This window comes from Gorilla gorilla, chromosome 13 (genome assembly GCF_029281585.2).
Source record: "Gorilla gorilla gorilla isolate KB3781 chromosome 13, NHGRI_mGorGor1-v2.1_pri, whole genome shotgun sequence".
NCBI classification, from domain to species: domain Eukaryota; kingdom Metazoa; phylum Chordata; class Mammalia; order Primates; family Hominidae; genus Gorilla; species Gorilla gorilla.
This window is the reverse complement of record NC_073237.2, coordinates 30,388,797-30,411,892: the sequence shown is the minus strand read 5'-3', so window position 1 is coordinate 30,411,892 and position 23,096 is coordinate 30,388,797. Positions and strand designations below refer to the sequence as shown.

Sequence of the window (23,096 nt, the reverse complement as noted above, 5' to 3'; positions counted from 1 at the left end):
CCAGGCTGGTCTCAAACTTCTGGGCTCAAGCAACCCTCCAGCCTCGGCCTCCCAAAGTGTTGGGATCATAGGCATGAGACACTGTGCCTGGCGAAGATATTTTTACCGAAAGGGACAGAGGGTGTACTTGGAGGTAAGGGACCCAATTCCATTAGTCTAGCCACAATAATGTGTTTCCTCATAACCACAGTCTTGGTTGGGCTGCTGTAACTAAATATCAACTGGGTGGCTTATAAACAATAGAAATTTCTCACAGTTCTGGCTGGAAAGTCTAGGTTCAAGGCACTGGCAGAGTCAGTATCTGGTGAGAACCCACTTTCTGGTTCACGGATGGTGCCTTCTTGCTGTGTTCTCCCATGGCAGAAGAAATGAGGGGGTCTCTATCTTGAGCCTCTTTTAAAAGGCACTACCCCCATGACCTAATCACCTTCCAAAGGCCCCAGCTTCTATTACCATTACCTGGGGGGTTAAGGTTTCACCACCTGAATTTTGGGGAGGATACAAAAATTCAGACCACAGGAGCCACTGAATGCGGGGAGCGAGACAGCTCCCCAGCTACTCAGTAGTGGAGAGCTGAGAGGGTGGAGGTCTGTTTTCTCAGCCATTCTTAGTGTTTTTATTCTAGGACTGATCTTAACTTGAGGATCACAGGCTTTTTTGTACAATGGAGTTCTGTTTGTAATTTTTTTTTTTTTTTTGAGACGGAGTTTTGCTCTTGTAGCCCAGGCGGGCGTGCAATGGTATGATCTCGGCTCACTGCAGCCTCTGCATCCCGGGTTCAAGCAATTCTCCTGCCTCAGCCTCCCATGTAGCTGGGATTACAGGCACACAATACCACACCTGGCTAATTTTTTGTATTTTTAGTAGAGACGGGGTTTCACCATGTTGGCCAGGCTGGTCTAGAACTCCTGACCTCAGGTGATCTACCCACCTCGGCCTCCCAAAGTGCTGGAATTTTAGGCGTGAGCCACTGCGCCTGGCTGTAATTTTTTTTTTTAATTAAATGAATATAAATAAATAAGATCCTCAGGACCGCAAGTGCAGGGATGCTAAATAACCTGTCTTGATCCCTCATCTGGTGAGAAGTAGAAAGAGGATTAGATTCCAGATGTTCTGATGACCAGGCCATATCCCCTGAGTGCTAAGGTTGACATTAAAAATTCATTACAAAGATCCTGCCCTCCTGTCCTTGGACATCACAGCTCCTGCTTGTTCCTGGGCATTCAGACTCTGGGACTTACTTACACCAGCATTCCCCATGCCCCTCCCCAGGTTCTTAGGCATTTGGACTTGAACCAAATTATACCACCAGCTTTCCTGGGTCTCCATAAGAGTGGGACCCTGATCCAATACAATTAGTGTTGCTGTAAGAAGAGACATGAGAGCCTATTTTCTCTCTCCCCCACCAGGCACATACCAAAGAAATGCCATGTGAGAACAAGCAAGAAGGTGGCCATCTGTAAACCAGGAAGAGTGTCCTCACCAGAAAATGAAGTGGCTAGAACTTTGATATCAGAATTCCAGCCTCCATAACTGTGAGAAAATACATTTCTGTTCTTTCAGCCAGTCTATGGCATTACATTATAGCAACCCAAGCAAACTAAGGCATGCCCAGAAACGACTACAGGGGTAAAAATGAGCAGATAATTGATTTTTAGTGTCCTGAAGTTTATCTGCTTTTCCTTATGTACTTATATCATTGCCACTGCTACCAGGCTACTCTTCCTTCTTGTCTGCTCCCAAACAGGGAAGAGCGAGCATAATGGTTCCTAAACATTTCCATTATACCTGTACAGTTCTGATAGAGTTGTAAAAATGGGAGAATATGAAGGTTATTCAGGCTTCCTAATGATATGGTCTGAGATTCACTCTGTACTAAATATCCCAAAACTCTAGCCACAAACACAGCAAAACTCAAAGTCAACAAATTTTCATTGAAAATAGATTTCATTTCATTCAAATTAGAAATGTGTTCTCCCAAACCACCTCCCAACAAAGGTCTCTGCTTGATAAATGAAAAGATAGTAAAAGAAAACTTCACATTTCTTTTTATGTGGATCTATCAAAAGGTACATAATCAAAACAACTTTAACACCCGACCTATCCATGAGGAGTCTGGATGATTCACTCTGAAGGAAAAGGGGAGAGAAGAGAGAATCACTGCTCTGATTTGAAGTGTGCAAAGTTCTTATCTATGTCACTTAACACTGGTATAATTAATATAGAAAGGAAAATGACCCTCAAGAGAAAGGTTTCATTGAGCAGAGGGTAAGAGGAACAATAAGAGGGCAGGAGACACCTCCTGAGGTTTGCTTGTGGTCAGCTGAAGATTAACAGGAAACAGTGAAAAATCAACGTCCTGTGGTCAGTAACTTTAAAGACAAGCTTGGTTCTCTCTTTCTGGCACTACTGACATTCCCATCATTCTAGCTTCCAAATTCTGGAAAAAGAGAAGATTAACAAAAATAGAGAATGTAGAAACTTCTGGTTTTTGTGCCTGCAGGATTGGCACCAAACCCTCGGTGCTCACTTGCTCCATCTACAAGGCAGCACCCCTCCCAGAGGCAGCCGGGGAGGCCTCTCCACCAGGGTCTGGGCTGGCTGGTGGTGTGGCTTCCTCCCTGGGCACAGCACCAAGTGCAGGTCTCCTACTTGGCCATCTTGCGGATCATGTAGTTGAGGATGCCGCCATTGAGGAAATAAGTGAGCTCCACATCAGTGTCAAACCTCATGACAGCCTGGAAGGTCTTTCCAGTATCCAGCTGTGGCACAAAGAAACAGAAGCATCATTGAGGGAGGTGGCGAGACAGCTCTGCTCGGAGGAAATTCTGCCCAGCCTGCCCCTCAGGTGTGGTCCACACTTCAGCAACACCAGCAGCACATAGGAACATGCAAGGCTGCTGGCCCCAGCCCAGACCCACTAAATCAGAAGATGCATTTCAGCAAGATCCCTGGGAGGCTGCTTTGCCCATTACAGTTTGAGACTCACTGCAGACTGTAAATGATGGGGGTGAGAGCCATCTAAGAACTAGAAATAGCTTCTCAGGGCAGTAGCTATTAATGACATCGGGGTGGTATTTTCTAAACCTCTGAGGGCTCCCTGTGGACAGAAGTATCCAATCAGCAGAGATTTCATTAAGGTTGTCCCTTAGGCAGCTGGCCCATCTGAGACACAGACTTTTGCACTGCCTCTGCCTGGGACACCGAATGCCCCCTGGGACCTGGTGCTGGGCACTTTATCTTTACCTTGCCTAGGGATCTATCATTTTCACTTTTGGGCTAATCAAAGCCTGGTGCCTATGGGCAGGCTTAGGGAGGGGTGAGTGTATCTGTTGCTCACGTTTTTATAGTGAAATGTGTTAGGTAACGTGAAATGTCACATCCCTGAGCTCTCATCACGAGAGACTGGGAACAGGGTACAGTAGGGGGTGGGAGGTAAGAATGGAACTGAGGATAACTCCGTGAATAAACAGAGAAATTAATAAATCCATAGGCATCATCCTATGCTGTGAAGGCAGGTAGAAAAGATGCTAGTAGGCCTCCTAAGTCTAATGCAGTCCTCCTGAGTGATATTTTTTGCCTTCTAAACCTCACTAATTTCCTTCTAACAAGACTGGTTACAAACAAGGGGGCCCCTTTTGACAGGGCCTGGCATAGAGAGGCTCCAGCTTACCTTGACCTGGACTTTCATTTGTGGTTTGAGGTTTTCTGGAATAATGATAGTGTATCGTTCTTGCCCTGTGAGCCCCAGGGCATCTGCATTCTCACCAGGGAGATATTCAAGTGGGATCACCCCCATCCCAACCAGGTTACTGCGGTGAATGCGCTCATAGCTCTCGGCCAGGACAGCTTTGATTCCCTGATGAATAAAGACAGTAGTTTAGACATAGTTCCAATCTTTTCTTTGGATACACAGGTTTACAAAAGACTTTGTGAGAGAGCTGGCATGATGGCCGAATAGGAACAGCTCCAGTCTGCAGCTCCCAGTGAGACTGACACAGAAGGCGGGTGATTTCTGCATTTCCAACTGAGGTACCCGGTTCATCTCATTGGGACTGGTTGGACAGTGGGTGCAGCCCATGGAGGATGCACTCAAGTGGGGTGGGGCGTCGCCTCACCTGGGAAGCACAAAGGGTCAGGAAACTTCCTCTCCTAGCCAAGGGAAGCCATGAGAGACTGTACCAGGAGGAACAGTGCACTCTGGCCCAGATACTGCGCTCTTCCCATGGCCTTCACAACCAGCAGACCAGGATATTCCCTCCAGTGCCTGGCTTGGTGGGTCCCACCCACAAGGAGCCCGGAAAGCTAAGATCCACTGGCTTGAAATTCTTGCTGCTAGCACAGCAGTCTGAGGTTGACCTGGGATGCTCGAGCTTGGTGGGCAGAGGGGCATCGGCCATTGCTGAGTCTTGAGTAGGTGGTTTTACCCGCACAGTGTAAACAAAGTCTTGAACTGGGTGGAGCCCACCACAGCTCAGCAAGGCCTACTGCCTCTCTAGATTCCTCCTCTCTGGGCAGGGCATCTCTGAAAAAAAAGGCAGCAGCCCCAGTCAGGTACTTATAGATAACACCCCCATCTCCCTGGGACAGAGCACCTAGGGGAAGGGGTGGCTGTAGGTGCAGCTTCAGCACACTTAAATGTCCCTGCTTGACAGCTCTGAATAGAGTAGTGGTTCTCCCAGCACAGCATTTGAGCTCTGATAAAGCCAGATTGCCTCCTCAAGTGGGTCCCCGACCCCCGTGTATCCTGACTGGAAGACATCTCACACAGGAGAGCTCTGGCTGGCAGCTGGTGGGTCCGCCTCTGGGACAAAGCCTCCAGAGGAAGGAACAGGCAGCAATCGTTGCTGTTCTGCAGCTTCCGCTGGTGATACCCAGGCAAACAGGGTCTGGAGTGGACCTCTAGCAAACTCCAGCAGACCTGCAGCAGAGGAGTCTGTTTGTTAGAAGGAAAACTAACAAACAGAAAGTAATAGTATCAACATCAACCAAAAGGACATCCACTCAGAGACCCCATCCGAAGGTCACCAATGTCAAAGACCAAAGGTAAATAAATCCACAAAGAAAGATGGGGAGAAACCAGCACAAAAAGGCGGAATATTCCGAAAACCAGAATGGCTCTTCTCCTCCAAAGGATCTCCAAAGGATCACAACTCCTCACCATCAAGGGAACAAAACTAGACGGTGAATGAGATTGACAAATTGACAGAAGCAGGCTTCAGAAGGTGGGTGGTAATAAACTCCTGCAAGCTAAAGGAGCATGTTTTAACCCAATGCAAGGAAGCCAAGAACCTTGAAAAAAGGTTAGGCGAATTGCTAACTAGAATAACCAGTTTAGAGAAGAACATAAATGACCTGATAGAGCTGAAAAACACAGCACGAGAACTTCGTGAGTATATACAAGTATCAATAGCTGAATCGATCAAGTGGAAGAAAAGATATCAGAGATTGAAGATCAACTCAATGAAATAAAGCAATAAGAAAAGATTAGAGAAAAAAGAGTGAAAAGAAACAAAGCCTCCAAGAAACATGGGCCTATGTGAAAAGACCAAATTACGTTTGAATGGTGTACCTGAAAGTGACAGGGAGAATGAAACCAAGTTGGAAAACATCTTCAGGATATTATCCAGGAGAACTTCCCCAACCTAGCAAGGCAGGCCAACATTCAAATTCAGGAAATACATGGAACACCACAAAGATACTCAACAAGACCCATAATTGTCAGATTCACCAAGGCTGAAACAAAAGAAAAAAATGTTAAGGGCAGCCAGAGAGAAAGGTCGGGTTACCCACAAAGGGAAGACCATCAGACTAACAATGGATCTCTCTACAGACACCCTACAAGCCAGAGGAGAATGGAGGCCAATATTCAACATTATTAAAGAATTTTCAACCCAAAATTTCATATCCAGCCGAACTAAGCTTCATATGTTAAGGAGACATAAAATCCTTTACAGACAAGCAAATGCTGAGAGATTCTGTCACCACCAGGCCTGCCTTACAAGAGCTCCTGAGGAAAGCAATGAACATGGAAAGGAAAAACCGATACCAGTCACTGCAGAAACATACCAAATTGTAAAGACCATCGATGCTATGAAGAAACTGCATCAACTAACGGGCAAAATAACCAGCTAACAGCATAATGACAGGATCCAATTCACACATAACAGTATTAACCTTAAATGTAAATGGGCTAAATGCCCCAATTAAAAGACACAGACTGGCAAATTGGATAGAGTCCAGACCCATCAGTGTGCTGTATTCAGAAGACCCATCTCAGGTGCAAAAACACACACAGGCTCAAAATAAAGGGATGGAGGAAGATTTACCAACTAAATGGAAAGCAAAAAAAAGCAGGGGTTGCAATCCTAGTCTCTGATAAAAGACTTTAAACCAACAAAGATCAAAAGAGACAAGGCCATTACATAATGGTAAAGGGATCAATGCAACAAGAAGAGCTAACTATCCTAAATATATATGCACCCAATACATAAAGCAAGTTCTTAGAGACCTACAAAGAGACTTAGACTCCCACACAATAATAGTGGGAGACTTTAACACCCCACTGTTACTATTAGATCAACAAGACAGAAAGTTAACAAGGATATCCAGGACTTGAACTCAGCTCTGCACAAAGCTGACCTAATAGACATCTACAGAACTCTCTACCTCAAATCAATAGAATATACATTCTTCTCAGCACCACACTGCACTTTTTCTAACACTGACCACATAATTGGAAGCAAACACTCCTCAGCACACACAAAAGAATGGAAATCATAACAACCTGTCTCTCAGACCACAGTGCAATCAAATTAGAACTCAGGATTAAGAAACTCACTCAAAACCACACAACTACATGGAAACTGAACAACCTGCTCCTGAATGACTGGTAAAAAACGAAATGAAGGCAGAAATAAAGATGTTCTTTGAAACCAATGAGAACAAAGACACAATGTACCAGAATCTCTGGGACACACTTAAACCAGTGTGTAGAGGGAAATTTATAGCACTAAATGCCCACAAGAGAAAGCAGGAAAGTTCTAAAATCGACATCCTAACATCACAGTTAAAAGAACTAGAGAAGCTAGAGAAGCAAGAGCAAACAAACTCAAAAGCTGGCAGAAGGCAAGAAATAACTAAGATCAAAGCAGAACTGAAGGAGATAGAGACACCAGAAACTGTTCAAAAAATCAATGAATCCAGGAGCTGGTTTTTTGAAAAAATCAACAAAACAGACTGCTAGCCAGACTAATAAAGAAGGAAAGAGAGAAGAATCAAATAGACGCAATACAAAATGATAAAGGGAATATCACCAGTGATCCCCCGGAAATACAAAGTACCATCAGATAATACTATAAACACCTCTACGCAAATAAACTAGAAAATCTAGAAGAAATGGATAAATTCCTGGACACATACACCCTCCCAAGACTAAACCAGGAAGAAGTCAAATCCCTGAATAGACCAATAACAAGTTCTGAAATTGAGGCAGTAATTAATAGCCTACCAACCAAAAAAAGCCCAGGACCAGATGGATTCACAGCCGAATTCTACCAGAGGTACAAAGAGGAGCTGGTACCATTCCTTCTGAAACTATTCAAATCAATAGAAAAAGAGGGAATCCTCCCGAACTCATTTTATGAGGCCAGCATCATCCTGATACCAAAACCTGGCAGAGACACAACCAAAAAAGAAAATTTGAGGCCAATATCCCTGATGAACATCGATGCAAAAATTCTCAATAAAATACTGGAAAACCGCATCCAGCAGCATATCAAAAAGCTTATCTACCATGATCAAGTGGGCTTCATCCCTGGGATGCAAGGCTGGTTCAACATATGCAATTCAATAAATGTAATCCATCACATAAACAGAACCAAAGACAAAAACCACATGATTATCTCAATTGATGCAGAAAAGGACTTTGACAAAATTCAACAGCCCTTCATGTTAAAAACTCTCAATAAACCAGGTATTGATGGAACATCTCACAAAATAGTAAGAGCTATTATGACAAACCCACAGTCAATATCATACTGAATGGGCAAAAACTGGAAGCATGCCATTTGAAAACTGGCACAAGAGAAGGATGCCCTCTCTCACCACTCCTATTCAACATAGTACTGGAAGTTCTGGCCAGGGCAATTAGGCCAGATAAAGAAATACAGGGTATTCAAATAGGAATGTCTCTCTTTGCAGATGACATGATTGTATATTTAGAAAACCCCATTGCCTCAGTCCAAAATCTCCTTAAGCTGATAAGCAACTTCAGCAAAGTCTCAGGATACAAAACCAATGTGCAAAAATCACAAGCATTCCTATACACTGATAATAAATAGCCAAATCATGAGTGAACTCCCATTCACGACTGCTACAAAGATAAAACTTAGGAGTACAACTCATAAGGGATGTGAAGGACCTCTTCAAGAACTACAAACCACTGCTCAAGGAAGAGAGGACACAAACAAATGGAAAAACATTCCATGCTCATGGATAGGAAGAATCAATATTGTGAAAATGGCCATACTGCCCAAAATAATTTATAGATTCAATGGTATCCCCATCAAGCTACCATTGACTTTCTTCAGAGAACTGGAAAAAACTACTTTAAATTTCATATGGAACCAAAAAAGAGCCCAAGGAGCCAAGATAATCCTAAGCAAAATGAACAAAGCTGAAGGCATCATGCTACCTGACTTCAAACTATACTACAAGGCTACAGTAACAAAAACAGCATGGTACTGGTACCAAAACAATTATATAGACCAGTGGAACAGAACAGAGGCCTCAGAAATAACACCACACATCTACAACCATCTGATCTTTGACAAATCTGACAAAAACAAGCAATGGGGAAAGGATTCCCTATTTAATGAATGGTGTTGGGAAAACTGGCTAGCCATATGCAGAAAGCTAAAACTGGATCCCTTCCTTACACGTTATACAAAAATTAACTCAAGATGGATTAAAGACTTAAACGTAAGACATGAAACCATAAAAACCCTAGAAGAAAACCTAGGCAATACCATTCAGGACATAGGCATGGGCAAAGACTTCATGACTAACACACCAAAACCAATGGCAACAAAAGCCAAAACTGACAAATGGGATCTAATTAAAACTAAAGACCTTCTGCACAGCTAAAGAAACTATCATCAGAGTAAACAGGCAACCTACAGAATGGGAGAAAATTTTTGCCATCTATCCATCTGACAAAGGGCTAATATCCAGAATCTACAAAGAACTTAAATTTACAAGTAAAAAGCAAACAACCACATCAAAAAGTGGGTGAAGGATATGAACAGACACGTCTCAAAAGACATTTATGCAGCCAACAAACATATGAAAAAAAATGCTCATCCTCACTGGTCATTAGAGAAATGCAAATCAAAACCACAATGAGATATCATCTCACACCAGTTAGAATGGCGATCATTAAAAAGTCAGGAAACAACAGATGCTGGAGAGGATGGGGAGAGAAATAGGAATGCTTTTACACTGTTGGTGGGAGTGTAAATTAGTTCAACCATTGTGGAAGATGGTGTGGCGATTCCTTAAGGATGTAGAACCAGAAATACCATTTGACCCAGCAATCCCATTCCTGGGTATATACCCAAAGGATTATAAATCATTGTACTATAAAGACACATGCACACGTATGTTTATTGTGGCACTGTTCACAACAGCAAAGACCTGGAACCAACCCAAATGCCCATCAATGATTGATAGAGTGGATTAAGAAAACGTGGCACATATACACCATGGAATATTATGCAGCCATAAAAAAGGATGAGTTCATGTCCTTTGCAGGGACATGGATGAAGCTGGAAACCATCATTCTCAGCAAACTAACACAAGAACAGAAAACCAAACACTGCATGTTCTCACCCATAAGTGGGAGTTGAACAGTGAGAACCCCTGAACACAGGGTGGGGAACATCACACACTGGGGCCTGTTGGCAGGTGGGGAGCTAGGGGAGGGATAGCATTAGGAGGAATACCTAATGTAGATGACGGGTTGATGGGTGCAGCATACCACCATGGCACATGTATACCTATGTAACAAACCTGCACATTCTGCACATGTACCCCAGAACTTAAAGTATAATAATAAAAAAACAACAATGAAATACAGCATACAAATAAACAAAAATGTTTGCATATATTTTGTAACCTTTGCCTTGCTACCTCTATAATTCTCCATTTACACCATGTTTTTAGTTAATGTCAGAGTGAAAAATATCACTACAATCATACTACATTCTATCAATGTATAAGAAATGACTTCCGTTATAAAGCGAAGGATGATAAACCTAAAAATCGATCAGCATATGCACATCTGGAAATACTCTGGAGTTCTATTTCTGAAATATTAGTATTAAATACCAAAGAATTGTTTAATTATCTGATGCTGTTGCTTTAAGTAAACTTTTTATTATTTTACTTCAAAGTCTAGAATATCGATAATGAGATGATTCATAGACAGTGATGACAGTAACCTTTTACCTTTGTTATATCTTGAAAAGTCACTTGGTTTTGTGGACTTTTATAGGCCCTCATTTCCAGTAATTGTGTACTATATTTCAGTGAAATCAGATGTCTAATGTCACAGGAGAAAAAGATGCTTCAGCCTAATTTTGCCATACATCTTCTAGACTGAAGGTCACAATGAAGCGTTTTTTTACATTAACTGTGTACTCTAAGGGAATTACATCTTGAATACATCTAGGATGACAGAAAATGGTGTAATGAATCTTCAGTTAGTGGTCCTTATTTTTGCCTCATAACACCGTGTTTTCTTCTATTATATTGCTTTGTAATTGTCTATTTACTGGTCTGTGCCCTACCCCAGATTATAAGCTGCTTGAACCGGTGATTGTTAAAAAAACAAAAACAAACAAAAGACTTTGTAAGTTAGAATTGTTCTCACACCTAAATTATTTGTAAGTACATATTAATATTTTACATAAAATGTTATCCTCTAGTGATAAATAACACAATAGCTAGTCTTCACTGATTGCTCATAATGTAGAGGCACTATGTAAGCACTTAAATAATTCCTCTCATTCCACCCTCCACTAACCCGGGGATGTAGATGCCCTTATTGTCCCCCTTTACCCAGGGAGTCAGTGCTGGTATCTGGTAATTGGACCCATGAAGTCTGACAAGTGATATAACATGTTTTAGCAAAGTTACATTGTATCTGGAATCCACATCACAAAACAACATAAAATTTTTCCCTTGATTTTTTTCTACTATTTTAGGTGTATCAGCAGGCACAGAAAGTTCAATCAAAAAAGCAACTTTCAGAACATACCACAGATAAAGTAAATGATTACCTCTTGTGTACTGCTTTCACACTTCCTGCTTCAAAGACGAAATTGTGTTTAATATAGTCTTGATATTAAGCTTAAAGTATGTTTTATTGGGAATCTATAATTGGCAATATACAGCAATAAAGGATGGTACTCCATTAACTAGAACTCCCCATTAGTTTATTATTAATAATTAATAACTGTCATATAATATTAAAATACCCTAAGAGGTCTCTTGGTATCTAGGGCACACTTTTAAGATGCCCAACACCAAGGTCACTTTAGGAGCTTGTTGAAAACATAGATACTTGCGTACTACCCCAGATCTGCTGCATCAGAATGTCTTGCAGGGAGCGTGGGGTGGGAGGGGGCTAGTGATTCTTATAATTTTGAGAACCGTGAACTATAGCGCAATGGTTCTCAACCACTGCTGCATACCAGAATCAGCAGGGGAGGCTTTTAAAATCCCAATGTCCAGGCCTTTCTCCTTAACAATTAAACCAGAATCTCTGGAGATGAGATCCAAACACGGGTATTAAAAAAAAAAAAATCCCGTAAGTGTTTCCAAACTTGAAATGCACTGCTACAGAGAGAGGGCGGATTCTTTGGGGCGGTAGATCTTTTCTACGGTTTTAGGGATAGACGGATGTATTCTAGGGAGGTAGAAAGCTTTCTAAACACACCCTATTCATGTCACTAGCTCTGTGTAAAGGCCATGCTGCTTTGCTTCAGAAGCTGTAAATCATAGCTGTCCACTGCTCTCTGGTAAGTACAGTCCAGCACGGCTAAGTGGCCCAGCCTGGACAGCTACAGAACAGAAGACTGTATGGCTTCCTGGGCGGCCAGAACTCAAGCAGTTCTATAGAAAAGTCTGGACTCCAGAGAACCCCTGGGGGCCAGTTCTCTTCTTATCCTCTATCAGATCTTAGAGTTCCCTACCTGAGTGCTGACTGCCTGGGTTGCGTTTTGGCTACAGCTCCCAACCCCCTTCCTAAAATCCTTTTCTTCTGCAATTATCTGGTTCTTTTCAATAGTTTCCAGAAAAAAACAGGCCTTTGACCTACTACCAACTAATCAGAGAACATTTCTATTTTCCTCAGAGCAAAATAACCAATTAAAATAATAGGTGTGATGTTCAAGACATTATCAGAAGCCTAAATGTCTGGAGAACTGCCTGCCAGACAGCCACATTTTTTTGCTGTACTTGTGGATATGAACTTAGTATTTCCCAAGTGCATTAATTTGTGAGCCACAAATGATTTAAATTGACATCAGGTAAGCCATGTGTACCCCACCCTGAAGATTCAGACTGGGTGGCATGATTCTTCTCTGCTTTTAGGGCAAGCAAATGCTCAAGAGGTAAAAGCTCTCTGCTCCCTGCATGGCCCCTTCTATGGGGACACCTCAAGAGGTAGAGCCCCGAGATGGCGGAAGGTTCTAAAGAGCTGCCTGGGTATGTGCAGAGTGAGTTTCACTCTCTCATCGAGAGCCCATAAGCAGATATTCATAGGCAGTGAAGAGCAATTATAAGAAGTGATTCTCCCAATTTTCCAGGAGACTTAGAACCCATTCTTGCCAAAGTAACTCCTGAAAAAGTCCAGGCTCCTTTTCTCTTCTGTGAAACTGACAGATAATACAATGGCCCTGGCTTATTCCTGACATTCACCTGGAACAAGGGACTTGAATACATTTGGGGTCCTCAGCCTCTGAGAATGTTATAAAAGCCATGACACCTCTCCCCATGAAAGACATACATGTATACTTCTGGATATGTTTTCAGAGACTTCATAGACCCTACCCCAAAACTGTTCTATAGACATGCCCCCAAGGTCCATTAATGAATGATAGATCCAGTTCAACTCTGCATTGCCCTTCACCAAATAAAATAAATCCAGAGGCACCAAGAAGCAGGCCAGGAATAAACACTACCTGCTTTTTTGAACTTGCTCTTCCTTGACATCTTCTTGGAAAGTAAAGCAACAGGATTTGTGCCTGGGGACCCTCCCAGTTCAGAGGGGAGCTGCCTCCTAGGATGTCTACTTCATACTCACCAGCAGGAAAGGGCCCTTAGCTGCCCAGTCTCGGGAGCTGCCTGCACCGTACTCTTTGCCAGCCAGAACGATCAGGGGAAGGCCTGCCTGCTGGTACCGCTCAGCAGCATCAAACACATCAAGCTGAGGAAGAGAAAAGGAAGGTTTACAGATGCAGGAGAGGCAAAGAATGGACACAGGTCCCCTGAGCCCTGGTGAGGGCGGGGCTGGATGGGTTTGCAGATGGCCAAATCCGTCCAATCATCTTGTCTACAAATTCCCAATTATCTTGATCTTTTTACTTCTACCAAATTAAATTTTGTATTCTTTTTTTTTTTTTTTTTTTGAGATAGAGTTTCACTCTATTGTCTAGGCTGGAGTGCAGTGGCACGATCTCAGCTCACTGCAACCTCCAATTCCCGGGTTCAAGTGATTCTCCTGCTCCAGTCTCCCAAGTAGCTGGGATTACAGGCGCACACCACCATACCCAGCTAATTTTTGTATTTTTAGTAGAGATGGGGTTTCACTATGTTGGCCAAACTGGTATTTGAACTCCTGACCTCAAGTGATCCTCCCACCTCAGCCTCCCAAAGTGCTGGGATTACAGGCGTAAGCCACTGCATCCGGCCTTAAATTTTGTATTCTTAAAAACCATTTTATATTCTTTTGACAGAAATGCCTAATTGTTGTTGGTTTTATAAAAACATTAGAATCCTAAGGCATCAGGGGAGAAAAGGAAACTAGATCAGATTTTTTCTTTTCCATTGACTAAACTATTTTAAAACTCAAAAAACAGAATGTGACCTAAACATTTTGACTCAATATCAGAAACTCGGTGATGTCAGTTGTAAAATTAGCAAAACACAAAGAAGGTAATATGTTCTGAAATTACATACAGTGCAGACTTTCACTAGTCCCCTTTCTTCATGGAGGTCAAGGGAAGAGATGCTAGAAATGCAAATGGAAGCCCAATAAAAGGTAGAAAAAGATTAATATTTTAGTACATGAGAAACATCTTATACAAACATTTGTTTCTCACAGGAAATCTGAATATCTCACTGAACTGAGACTTTACAAAGACATGATATCATCTCTGGTGGTTGAGCAGTACCATTATTTTTCCAGGCTATGTAAGTCAGAAGATAAAATTCCTCAAAAGAGAGACAGGAGCTAAAGAAAACTCTCAAACAGACTTTCACAAATTTGTATTTTGGTGTACTGATGGAACCTGTGGTTAATTTCGCATGCATTACCTAAACCTGGATAGGATTCTGTATGTCTTCAGCTAGAAAGAACTCGTAAATATAGAAACTGTCATAGAAACAGTGAAAACCTTCTTCTAACTGAATTGTCTGGATCCTTTCAAAGACCAGAAAGAAACAACTTATCTGATATTTTCAGAGACTATAGCTTTGGGTATTAACAATGTGAGAGTGTGTGCTTTAAACAGTACTGCAGGCCGGGCGCGGTGGCTCACGCCTGTAATCCCAGCACTTTGGGAGGCCGAGGCGGGCGGATCACGAGGTCAGGAGATCGAGACCATCCTGGCTAACACAGTGAAACCCCGTCTCTACTAAAAAATAGAAAAAATTAGCTGGGTGTGGTGGCGGGCGCCTGTAGTCCCAGCTACGCGGGAGGCTGAGGCAGGAGAATGGCGTGAACCCGGGAGGCGGAGCTTGCAGTGAGCCGAGATCGTGCCACTGCACTCCAGCCTGGGCGACAGAGCGAGACTCCGTCTCAAAAAAAAAAAAAAAAGTACTGCAAAGTTGACAATCTCATGGCAAAGCACGTCATGTTACCCAAGATCAGAGGGACTAAGCAGGTCTAGAACTCAGGTCTCCTGACTTTTCTATTAAACACGCCATGCTGAGAGCCACTGACAGCTTAGAAAGCAACAGCTCCCTGCACTCTTATGCTCTTCTAAAGAGAACATAGCATTTAGCTATTTCTTCTGTTACTGTGCCTGTGTATCTCTAGGTATTATGTTTAAACTACTAGTTCTTGATTTCTCCACTTTTTAAAATTATCTGTCAATATCCTACTTTGAGGATTTACTTCTCTTAACAATCTCTCCTCTTCCACACATCTCCCTTCTTCCCAACCTCCCAATATAGTTATTTTGGTAAGTCAGCATTTGGTGTTTGCATGATTATGACTATGTAAATACTATTTACAGCTGAGCCAGGTAATGTGCTATGATTTCCTTTTCTTGGTGATTTAAGACATGTTTCACTGGAGTCAGTAATTTTCATTTGTTTTGAATGAATTTTTTTGAAAATTACTAATTTTCATTTTTTCTATGTTTTTCCTGTTTCTATGTCCTTACCCGTTAATTAAACCCTACAGTACAAATCACCTTTAAAGATATTCAGACACATCAGGCAATTTACCATTTTAAAATCTCTGTCATGGAGCTATCATTCCTGGAGCTCTCAGTCCCATTCCAACTTGGGCTGACTGCTTGCTCTCTGAGCTTGGTGCATTCCTGTTACAGAGGACTCTTCCTTCACTAGCATCCTGGGGATTCCCTTCATCTGGATCCTATGTCTTCCCTTTTGATTTACTCCCTCATTTTGGTGGAACACATCACCAAGTAGCTTCCTAAGGAAGGTATTGAGGGCTTTTTTAAGCTTTTGAATATCTGAATGTGTCATTAAGTGTACTTGACTGATGGTCTGATGGGCGTAGATTTTAGGATGCAAATCATTTTCCTCAGTCTAAGTTTCTAGCATCAAGAAGTCTGGAACATGTCTTATTTCCTGTTGTTTCATGTGAGCTGTTTTTCTCTGGAAATGAGATTTCTCCTTTTGTTGCTCTTAATTTCACAGTGATATAACTTGGAGTGTTTTAAAATTATTTAGATGGGCCTTCAGTGGGCCTTTTCAATCTGGATTCTCAGAGAAATTTTGCTTGTAGTTTTTTGTTTTGTTTTGAAATAATTTCCTGTCTTGCATTTTTTCTGTTCTCTTTTAACACTTCTATTTAGGCAGGTTGTTAGGGCCTCCTGAGTTCAGTTCTTACATTTTTTTCTCTTATCTTTCTGTTACATATTCTAGGAAATGTTCTCAACTAATCACCTTCTCCTTTGAATTTTCTTTTTAAATTTAAAACATTCTTTCTTGTCTTCTGATTGTTATTTCATAGCAACAGAAAATGAACTCTTCTCTAAGGATATAATTTTTTTCTTTTACTTTTTGCACCCCCATCACCCTGTTCAAGTCTTGGCTCAAATGTCTGTTCATCCTTGATTCTGTCTCATTTAAGATGAGGTTCTAGACATCTGACTAGAAGTTCTATGTCATGCAGGGCTTGTAAATGCGTTGTGGTACACTGTGATGTTTATTAGGGGTCCCCCAATGTCTATAACTACAAGTCTTTCCCCTTGGTCTCTAACGTATTCCATCATTCAACAGGTATCTTTTTTCATTTAATATTCTGTAACCTCTGCTATCCATTGAACAGGCGTCTGCTGGGCTATGTCCTGGTTATCAATGATTATTTCTAAAGAACGAGTTTGTGTTACAAAAATATAATCAGTTACGAGTGAGGCAGTATGTGCGGTGGTAAAGGGCACTGACTTCAGAGTCAGACTTTCTGGGTTTTAATTTCAGCTTTTCCACTGTGTGACCTCAAGGAGTAATATGACCTCTTTATGCTTCACTTCTCAATTTAAAGCACAGATAATCATGGTACCTACCTCAAGGGGTTGTTATGAGCATTACATAAATCAATATATGCAAAGAGCTTAGGAGAACACCTGGAATGTAGTTAAGTGCCATAGACATATTAGCGATTATTATTTTAAAATAAGTCGGCAGGGTTATTTCTCAAGTAAGTTAAACAGTTTACAGGCAATTTCACAGCACTCACTGGGAAGGGAAGTGACACTAAGGACCTATGACATGTACCAGACTCTATGCTAGGTTTTATATTTCATTCCATTTCATTTTAAGCCTCAGAGCGTTCTTCCAAGGTAAGTAGTATTTTTACTTCACAGGTGAGAAAAACAAGGCTCAGAGATGGAAATAACTTCAAGGCTCCACAGCTAGTATAACGTGGAGCTGGGAACAAACAGTCCCTGCTGCAACATACTGACCACAGTGCTCCCATTAGAACCAAAACATGCCTCCAAGTACCTCTCTACTCCTTCTTTTCATGTGGACTAGATGAATTAAATTACATGCCAGTAAAGTCATACAATAGCACTTCTTGATAAATATCCTTTAATTTAACCTGGTATTTCCCCTTCAAATACTTTAAATGAAATTTCACTCAAAGCTCAATTCCTAAGAAAAGAGACTCAGTGAAACCACGGTTTAGAATCTCTAAGCAAGAAGAAAAGGTTTGAATTTGTCAGTGATAGATTCTATGCATATGGACCTGGCAAGGAGGACTGTAGTTAGGGTAGGATGGAGCTGTGAAGAAAAACTAAAACCAAAAGGCGAGTAACTGTAAATATCCAACCTCCACCAAGGCTGACAAATGCTAGTGTCTGCAGGAAGCAGAAGACAATACTCACGATTTCCCCAGAAGGCAGATGGATAGTCTGTGGTGCCTGCTTGTTCAAAAATCTGTTTAACAAGCGAATGTTGGCAAATGTTCCCCGTGCCATGACGGCGTCATTACCTCGGCGGGAGCCATAAGAGTTGAATTCTCGTGGAGTTAGGCTAAGAAGGCAAGCAAGAAAGGAGCCGGCTTAGTGAAGCAAGCAAAGATTAACCTTAGCTTACACCAAGAAAAGAAAAAAACAAAACAAAACAAAACATAGACCTGGCTATTTCTCTAAGTCTCCTAAGCATCGTTCTCCATGGCAGAAAAGCTGTCCCCAAAGCTTCAACGGAGAAGAGAGAGAGGTGAGAAGGGGTGGTGAGAGGCATAAGTCAGTATTCTCCTGGGTTAACTGTCTTTCAAATCTGGTTAGAAAAATAAGAAGGAAATCTAAAAAAGAATGTTTTATTTGTTAGTAGGGTAGCCTATAAAGCTTCATATAAGATAAAGAGCTAAATTAAAAATAAGTGAGAAAATGGAAGCAAAGGGAAGAATTAGGGTAGGCAAATCAGATGGAGCCACAAACAGGGGGAAACACAAAATACGTTCCATAAAGTAACCAGAAATAGTTTCAAATTTGTCCCTGAATTATCAGGAACTCAATGCAAAGGAAAGACACACAGCTGGCAACATAACTTACAACTTTCATGAGAGAAAAATCGAGGCAGTGCTAAAGAGGCAGAACAGCTATTTCTGGTCCCCAAACCAGAGGAAATCTTGTCTGTGGGCCCTCAGTGAAAGGAAACTTTGCAGTGTCAGGAAACGTACCTTACAATTAACACAGTGACCAGTTCACTGAGCTGTTCCTTAAAATACTAGGGGGTGGATGTGTTAATATTATTTAATCAATGGTTAGATAGAATTTAAGGACTGAGAGAGTTTAATGGGTTACAGGAGCAGGTGAGTATGTCTTGGAATCCCTGAAACTATCCAAAATGTTGTGGGTATGTGCATTTTTCTGGGAAGGCATCAGATTTGCTTTCATTCAATCCTCTGACGTGTTCATGCCTCAAAAGGGGTCAACAATCAATAGAAAAAAGGCATTTGGATTCTGTTCCTCAAATTTGCTCTGGGGAATCACTGAAAGAACTGATTCAGCAGATGGGGATAGAAACCAGGAATTTTTATGTCCTCACGTGGTTCTCGTGGAAACTCAGATTGGGGAACCACTGACCTCGATTAATATATGAGACAGTAGTTGATAATACTGGCATACCTATGAATATCAGCACACTACTGAAGAACTGATAAACAGATGAGTAAGCTGCAAATCCTCCAAGCAGTGCTCTGTAAACATTAGGTTTCTCAACCAGGACCTGGCAATGCATGTCAGTTTCTGCCTCTGCCCCAGGTTAAGAGCAGAGCCTTGTACTTTAAAGATCAGCCAACCCGGGGGCAGGGATGACAGTTGGGCCTAATGTATACACTTGCTCAAATGAAGGTCCCTCTCCCCTTCCCCTTGTTGGGATTCACATGTTGATCGTTTCTCCCATGGAAGCTGTTAAGCAGCAAACAGAAAATGCAATTGGTTTTTACCCCAGGGTTAAGCCTCAGTGCAAAACCAAAGAGTCTCATTCCAAAGGGCCAGGTGAAAAGAGAAATGCTGGCCTCATTAACTCCATTACTCCATTTTTGCCTTTAGTCCTTCCTGCCTCACTCATACTTACCCTCTGTTAGTTAAGTAGCGAGCAGCAGGACTGTTTCTTGCAATATTTCCAGCTGGAGAGATGTGGTCAGTTGTTACCGAATCTCCCAAATTTAGCAGCACATAGGCACCCACTATAGATTTAGGAGGCTGAAGATCCAAAGTCTAGCAAAGAATACAAAAAGTCAGCATTGGCCCAGGTTTTCTCAAACAAGTTACCAGATCAGTCTCTACGATGGTGGCCCATGGACCTGAATCAGATGACAGTTCCACACCACTGCACAGAAAATTCTAGTGTTCTAGTTTTTATCAAAGATGCCAAGAAAAGTAAGGTGAATTTACTCAAAACATTCATATCTTAATCTTGAAGAAAAGGTAAAATACTGGCAATATCCCCTCAAAAGCAACAGTAATGCAGCTGCAAATGACATTCTCTCTCTTCACATCCCTAGAACTCCTCAGATGCTAAGGACAACTAGAATCCTCACTTCTACTGCATCCCTTCCCACAGTGACCCACCCAGGAGAGCATAAACTTCTAGATCATCAGTTTCAGGGACAATGTCCCTGGTTTTTATGGGTATAAGGTTCACTATGGTGGGCTCTGGGGATGTTCTCCTGCAACAGTCCCTCAGACTCTACTAGGTTTAAGTCCAGGTGATTACTAGGGTGGCTGTGTACATCCACGCAGAACCCCTGCATAGAGAAACTATAGACCCACAGCAGCCAAATATCCCAGCCTCCCAAAACTTTCCCCGGCAATATCTGCTTGGGTTTGCAAAGGTTTTAATAAAATGGGTAGTCAAAGCAAGAGCATGGGGTAATAAAGTAGATATTATTAGGAAAGAAACCCTTCAAAGAATTCATTTTATTAAAAAATAAAAAGCCATACCAGGTTTTCAAAGAATGGTGGTGATTTGATATATGTAGATTTGGAATTCCAGAAAAACAGCTTATCTGATGGGGTTGCTAAGGCATTCCAGCTTTCATTCACAGTCTTAAAAAAGAAAAGGCAGATCTAATCACATCCCATTCTAGAGAAAATTTAATATGCAAACACAAAACATACATTCAAGCTAAAAGATACACTAAGAACCATTTTTATTCTCAATAGCCACATACAAGAGTTCCTTTATACTAATAGGGGGTCATGCTAAGTAACTTAAAAATCCATAGACACTGTGGGCTGGGCGTGGTAGCTCACATCTATTAATCCCATTACTTAGGGAGGCTGAGGTGGGAGGATGGCTTGAGCCCAGCAGCTCAAGACCAGCCTGGGCAAGATGGCAAAACCATGTCTCTACAAAAATAAAAAAAAAATTGTCTGGGTGTGGTGGCATGTGCCTGTAGTCCGAGCTACTCGAGAGGCTGAGATGGGAGGATTGCTTGAGCTCAGGAATTTGAGGTGGCAGTGAGCTATGATGACACTACTGCACTCCAGCCTGGGTGACAAAGCAAGACCTGGTCTCTGAAAAACAAACAACAACATACATATGCACCATGATAGGCAGCTTCTAGGATGGCAGGAGGGATCCTGCCTCCTGGGATTCACATCCTTAGTTGACCCCCTCCTGTTGAGTGTGGGCTGAAGCTAGTGACTATCTCCTAGATTAGGTTATTGAGACCTGCCTTCTGACTCTCTTGCTCTCTTGCTCTGATGGAAGCCAGCTACCATGTGTTAGTCGTGAAGAGACCCTCATAGCAAGGTGCTGAGGGAGGCTTCTAGCGAACAGCCAGTGAGAAACGGAGGACCTCAGTGCAACAGCCCTTGAGGAACTTGATCCTGCCAATAGCCACATGAGTGAGCCTAAGTGGACCCTCCTCCAGAGACTGCAGCCCCAGATGACATCTTATTGGAACCCTGTGAAAGTACACAGTGAAGCTGTGCCTGGATTCTTGACCCACAGAAAATGGGAGACAATATATGTTGTTGTTTCAACTCACTATATTTTGGGGTAATCTGTTACATAGCAATAGATAACTAATGCATATGCTTATCAATAACTTACGAAATAATAATCCAGATTGTACCAAAGGGGAAATTACTCTCTGAGTGTTTTGGGAAGTGGCCTTCCAGGTCACACAAACACTGGGTAGCAAATGACAGCAGCTATGCATTAAAATTGGTTTGAATTCTGTCCACAGGTCCATTAACTCGGCCTTTGGAGGAAGGCATTTAACATAATGCCTGCCAAGCTCCCTAACACCGTCTCCCAAGGAGCACCTTGTGAAGAGTGCAGTGTGTGAACATCACACCCACATCACCCTTTCCCCTAGACAGTTCTACTCTCATTTAAACCACCAGCCGCAGTCAGAAGCCCTTGGGTCAGTTGAATGCAGAAGGCGGGGAAAGGAATAATATCCAAGAGTCTCAGAATATAATGCTGAGCCCCACACATTTCCTCCTATTTGTAAAATGTACGGAAAATTTTATTTCAGTAGTTTGGCACTTCTGACTGAGTGGCCTTAATTTTTTTATTTTTAAGTGTGCAAAAATGCATTCTGAGAGGTGCATTCAACCAATGGACTCCACTTAGTGACACAATATAGTGACCACCAGGGGTCCTCGCCACAGCTGACACACACCTCTGGGTGTCCAAGAAAGGCATGGGGTTTTGGAGAGCTGAACCTGAGGCCTTTCTTCTCTAGGCTGTCACCGACTTGTCCAAATCTGGGAACATCTGGGGGAGGTGGGGTTTGTAAAAATGCGAGTCACAGGAGAAAAATGACGGAGAACCACCTCCCCAGTTATCTGAAGAAATAAATGTTACTTTATATAGTTTATACTCCCGTTAGCCTTGAGGTCTGCAGACAGGACACAAAGGGAGCAGCTTTCCCTTAGATCCTCTGGGGTGGGAAGGGCAGTGTGGGACCTCACCTCTATTTTCTGATAGACTTCCTTAAACATCCCCGGGATGACATACTGACGCTCCACTGCCTGGATCTCGTCTCTAGTCGGCCAGATATCTTTCAGAAATACCTGCTGTCCCTTTGCATTTACTCCTGGGGAAAAAATGTTTATTAATGAGAAAACTTTCTAATATGCAATTTTCATGATTATACAGAGTCAAGCCTCGTTCTCCTCGGTAGTTATGTTCTATAAAGCCCGTGTGAACACTGAATGAGTGGATACGGAATCACTGCCACTGGAGGAAATACAGGGTTAGGTTCCTGCAAGCCTCTGGTCACCAATCAATACATAACCTTGCTTCATGTGAGGTTTATTATTCACCTTATTTAATAGAAATTGTTGACTCACTGACATTGAACTTCCAGCCAACAGCACTATAACTCTTCTGAATGAAGCCTATCTAAACACAATGCGCATCACAGTTGGCTTGTCCTCAAGAACACCAGAAGCACTTCAGGACTATGCTCAAGGGCCATTTTGAACAGCGAAATCACCATAAAAAGCACAAAAATGCAAAAAGCATGGCACTAAGTAGACCAAGAAAAGGATCCTTATATATCGCAGGAGAGCTGAAACAAGAAGTCAGAGTGACGCATTGTCAGATCTCAGCAAAGAACGTGTGTGTTGAGTGATATAAAGTTTTCA

The 23,096-nt window shown here is 42.1% G+C and overlaps 1 protein-coding gene and 1 long non-coding RNA gene across 4 annotated transcripts in view; one reads left to right on the top strand and one right to left on the bottom strand.

Moving 5' to 3' along the window:
- On the top strand, positions 1 to 4,140 carry LOC129524760 (uncharacterized). The gene is made up of 3 exons (XR_010130172.1): positions 1 to 133; positions 1,410 to 1,535; positions 3,917 to 4,140. It is a non-coding gene; the product is annotated as an uncharacterized lncRNA (long non-coding RNA).
- ACO1 (aconitase 1) overlaps positions 1,929 to 23,096 on the bottom strand; it is a 68,001-nt gene continuing 46,833 nt past the window's right edge. For all 3 annotated transcript variants that reach the window (XM_019033956.4, XM_063696275.1, XM_063696274.1), the window contains 7 exons: positions 22,419 to 22,543; positions 20,433 to 20,537; positions 19,564 to 19,706; positions 17,868 to 18,015; positions 13,370 to 13,492; positions 3,674 to 3,859; positions 1,929 to 2,762 (listed from right to left, as the gene is read on the bottom strand). In XM_019033956.4, the coding sequence (XP_018889501.2) occupies positions 2,649 to 2,762; positions 3,674 to 3,859; positions 13,370 to 13,492; positions 17,868 to 18,015; positions 19,564 to 19,706; positions 20,433 to 20,537; positions 22,419 to 22,543 (944 nt within the window). In that variant the 3' untranslated portion in view covers positions 1,929 to 2,648. The remainder of the gene's footprint in view (positions 2,763 to 3,673; positions 3,860 to 13,369; positions 13,493 to 17,867; positions 18,016 to 19,563; positions 19,707 to 20,432; positions 20,538 to 22,418; positions 22,544 to 23,096) is intronic.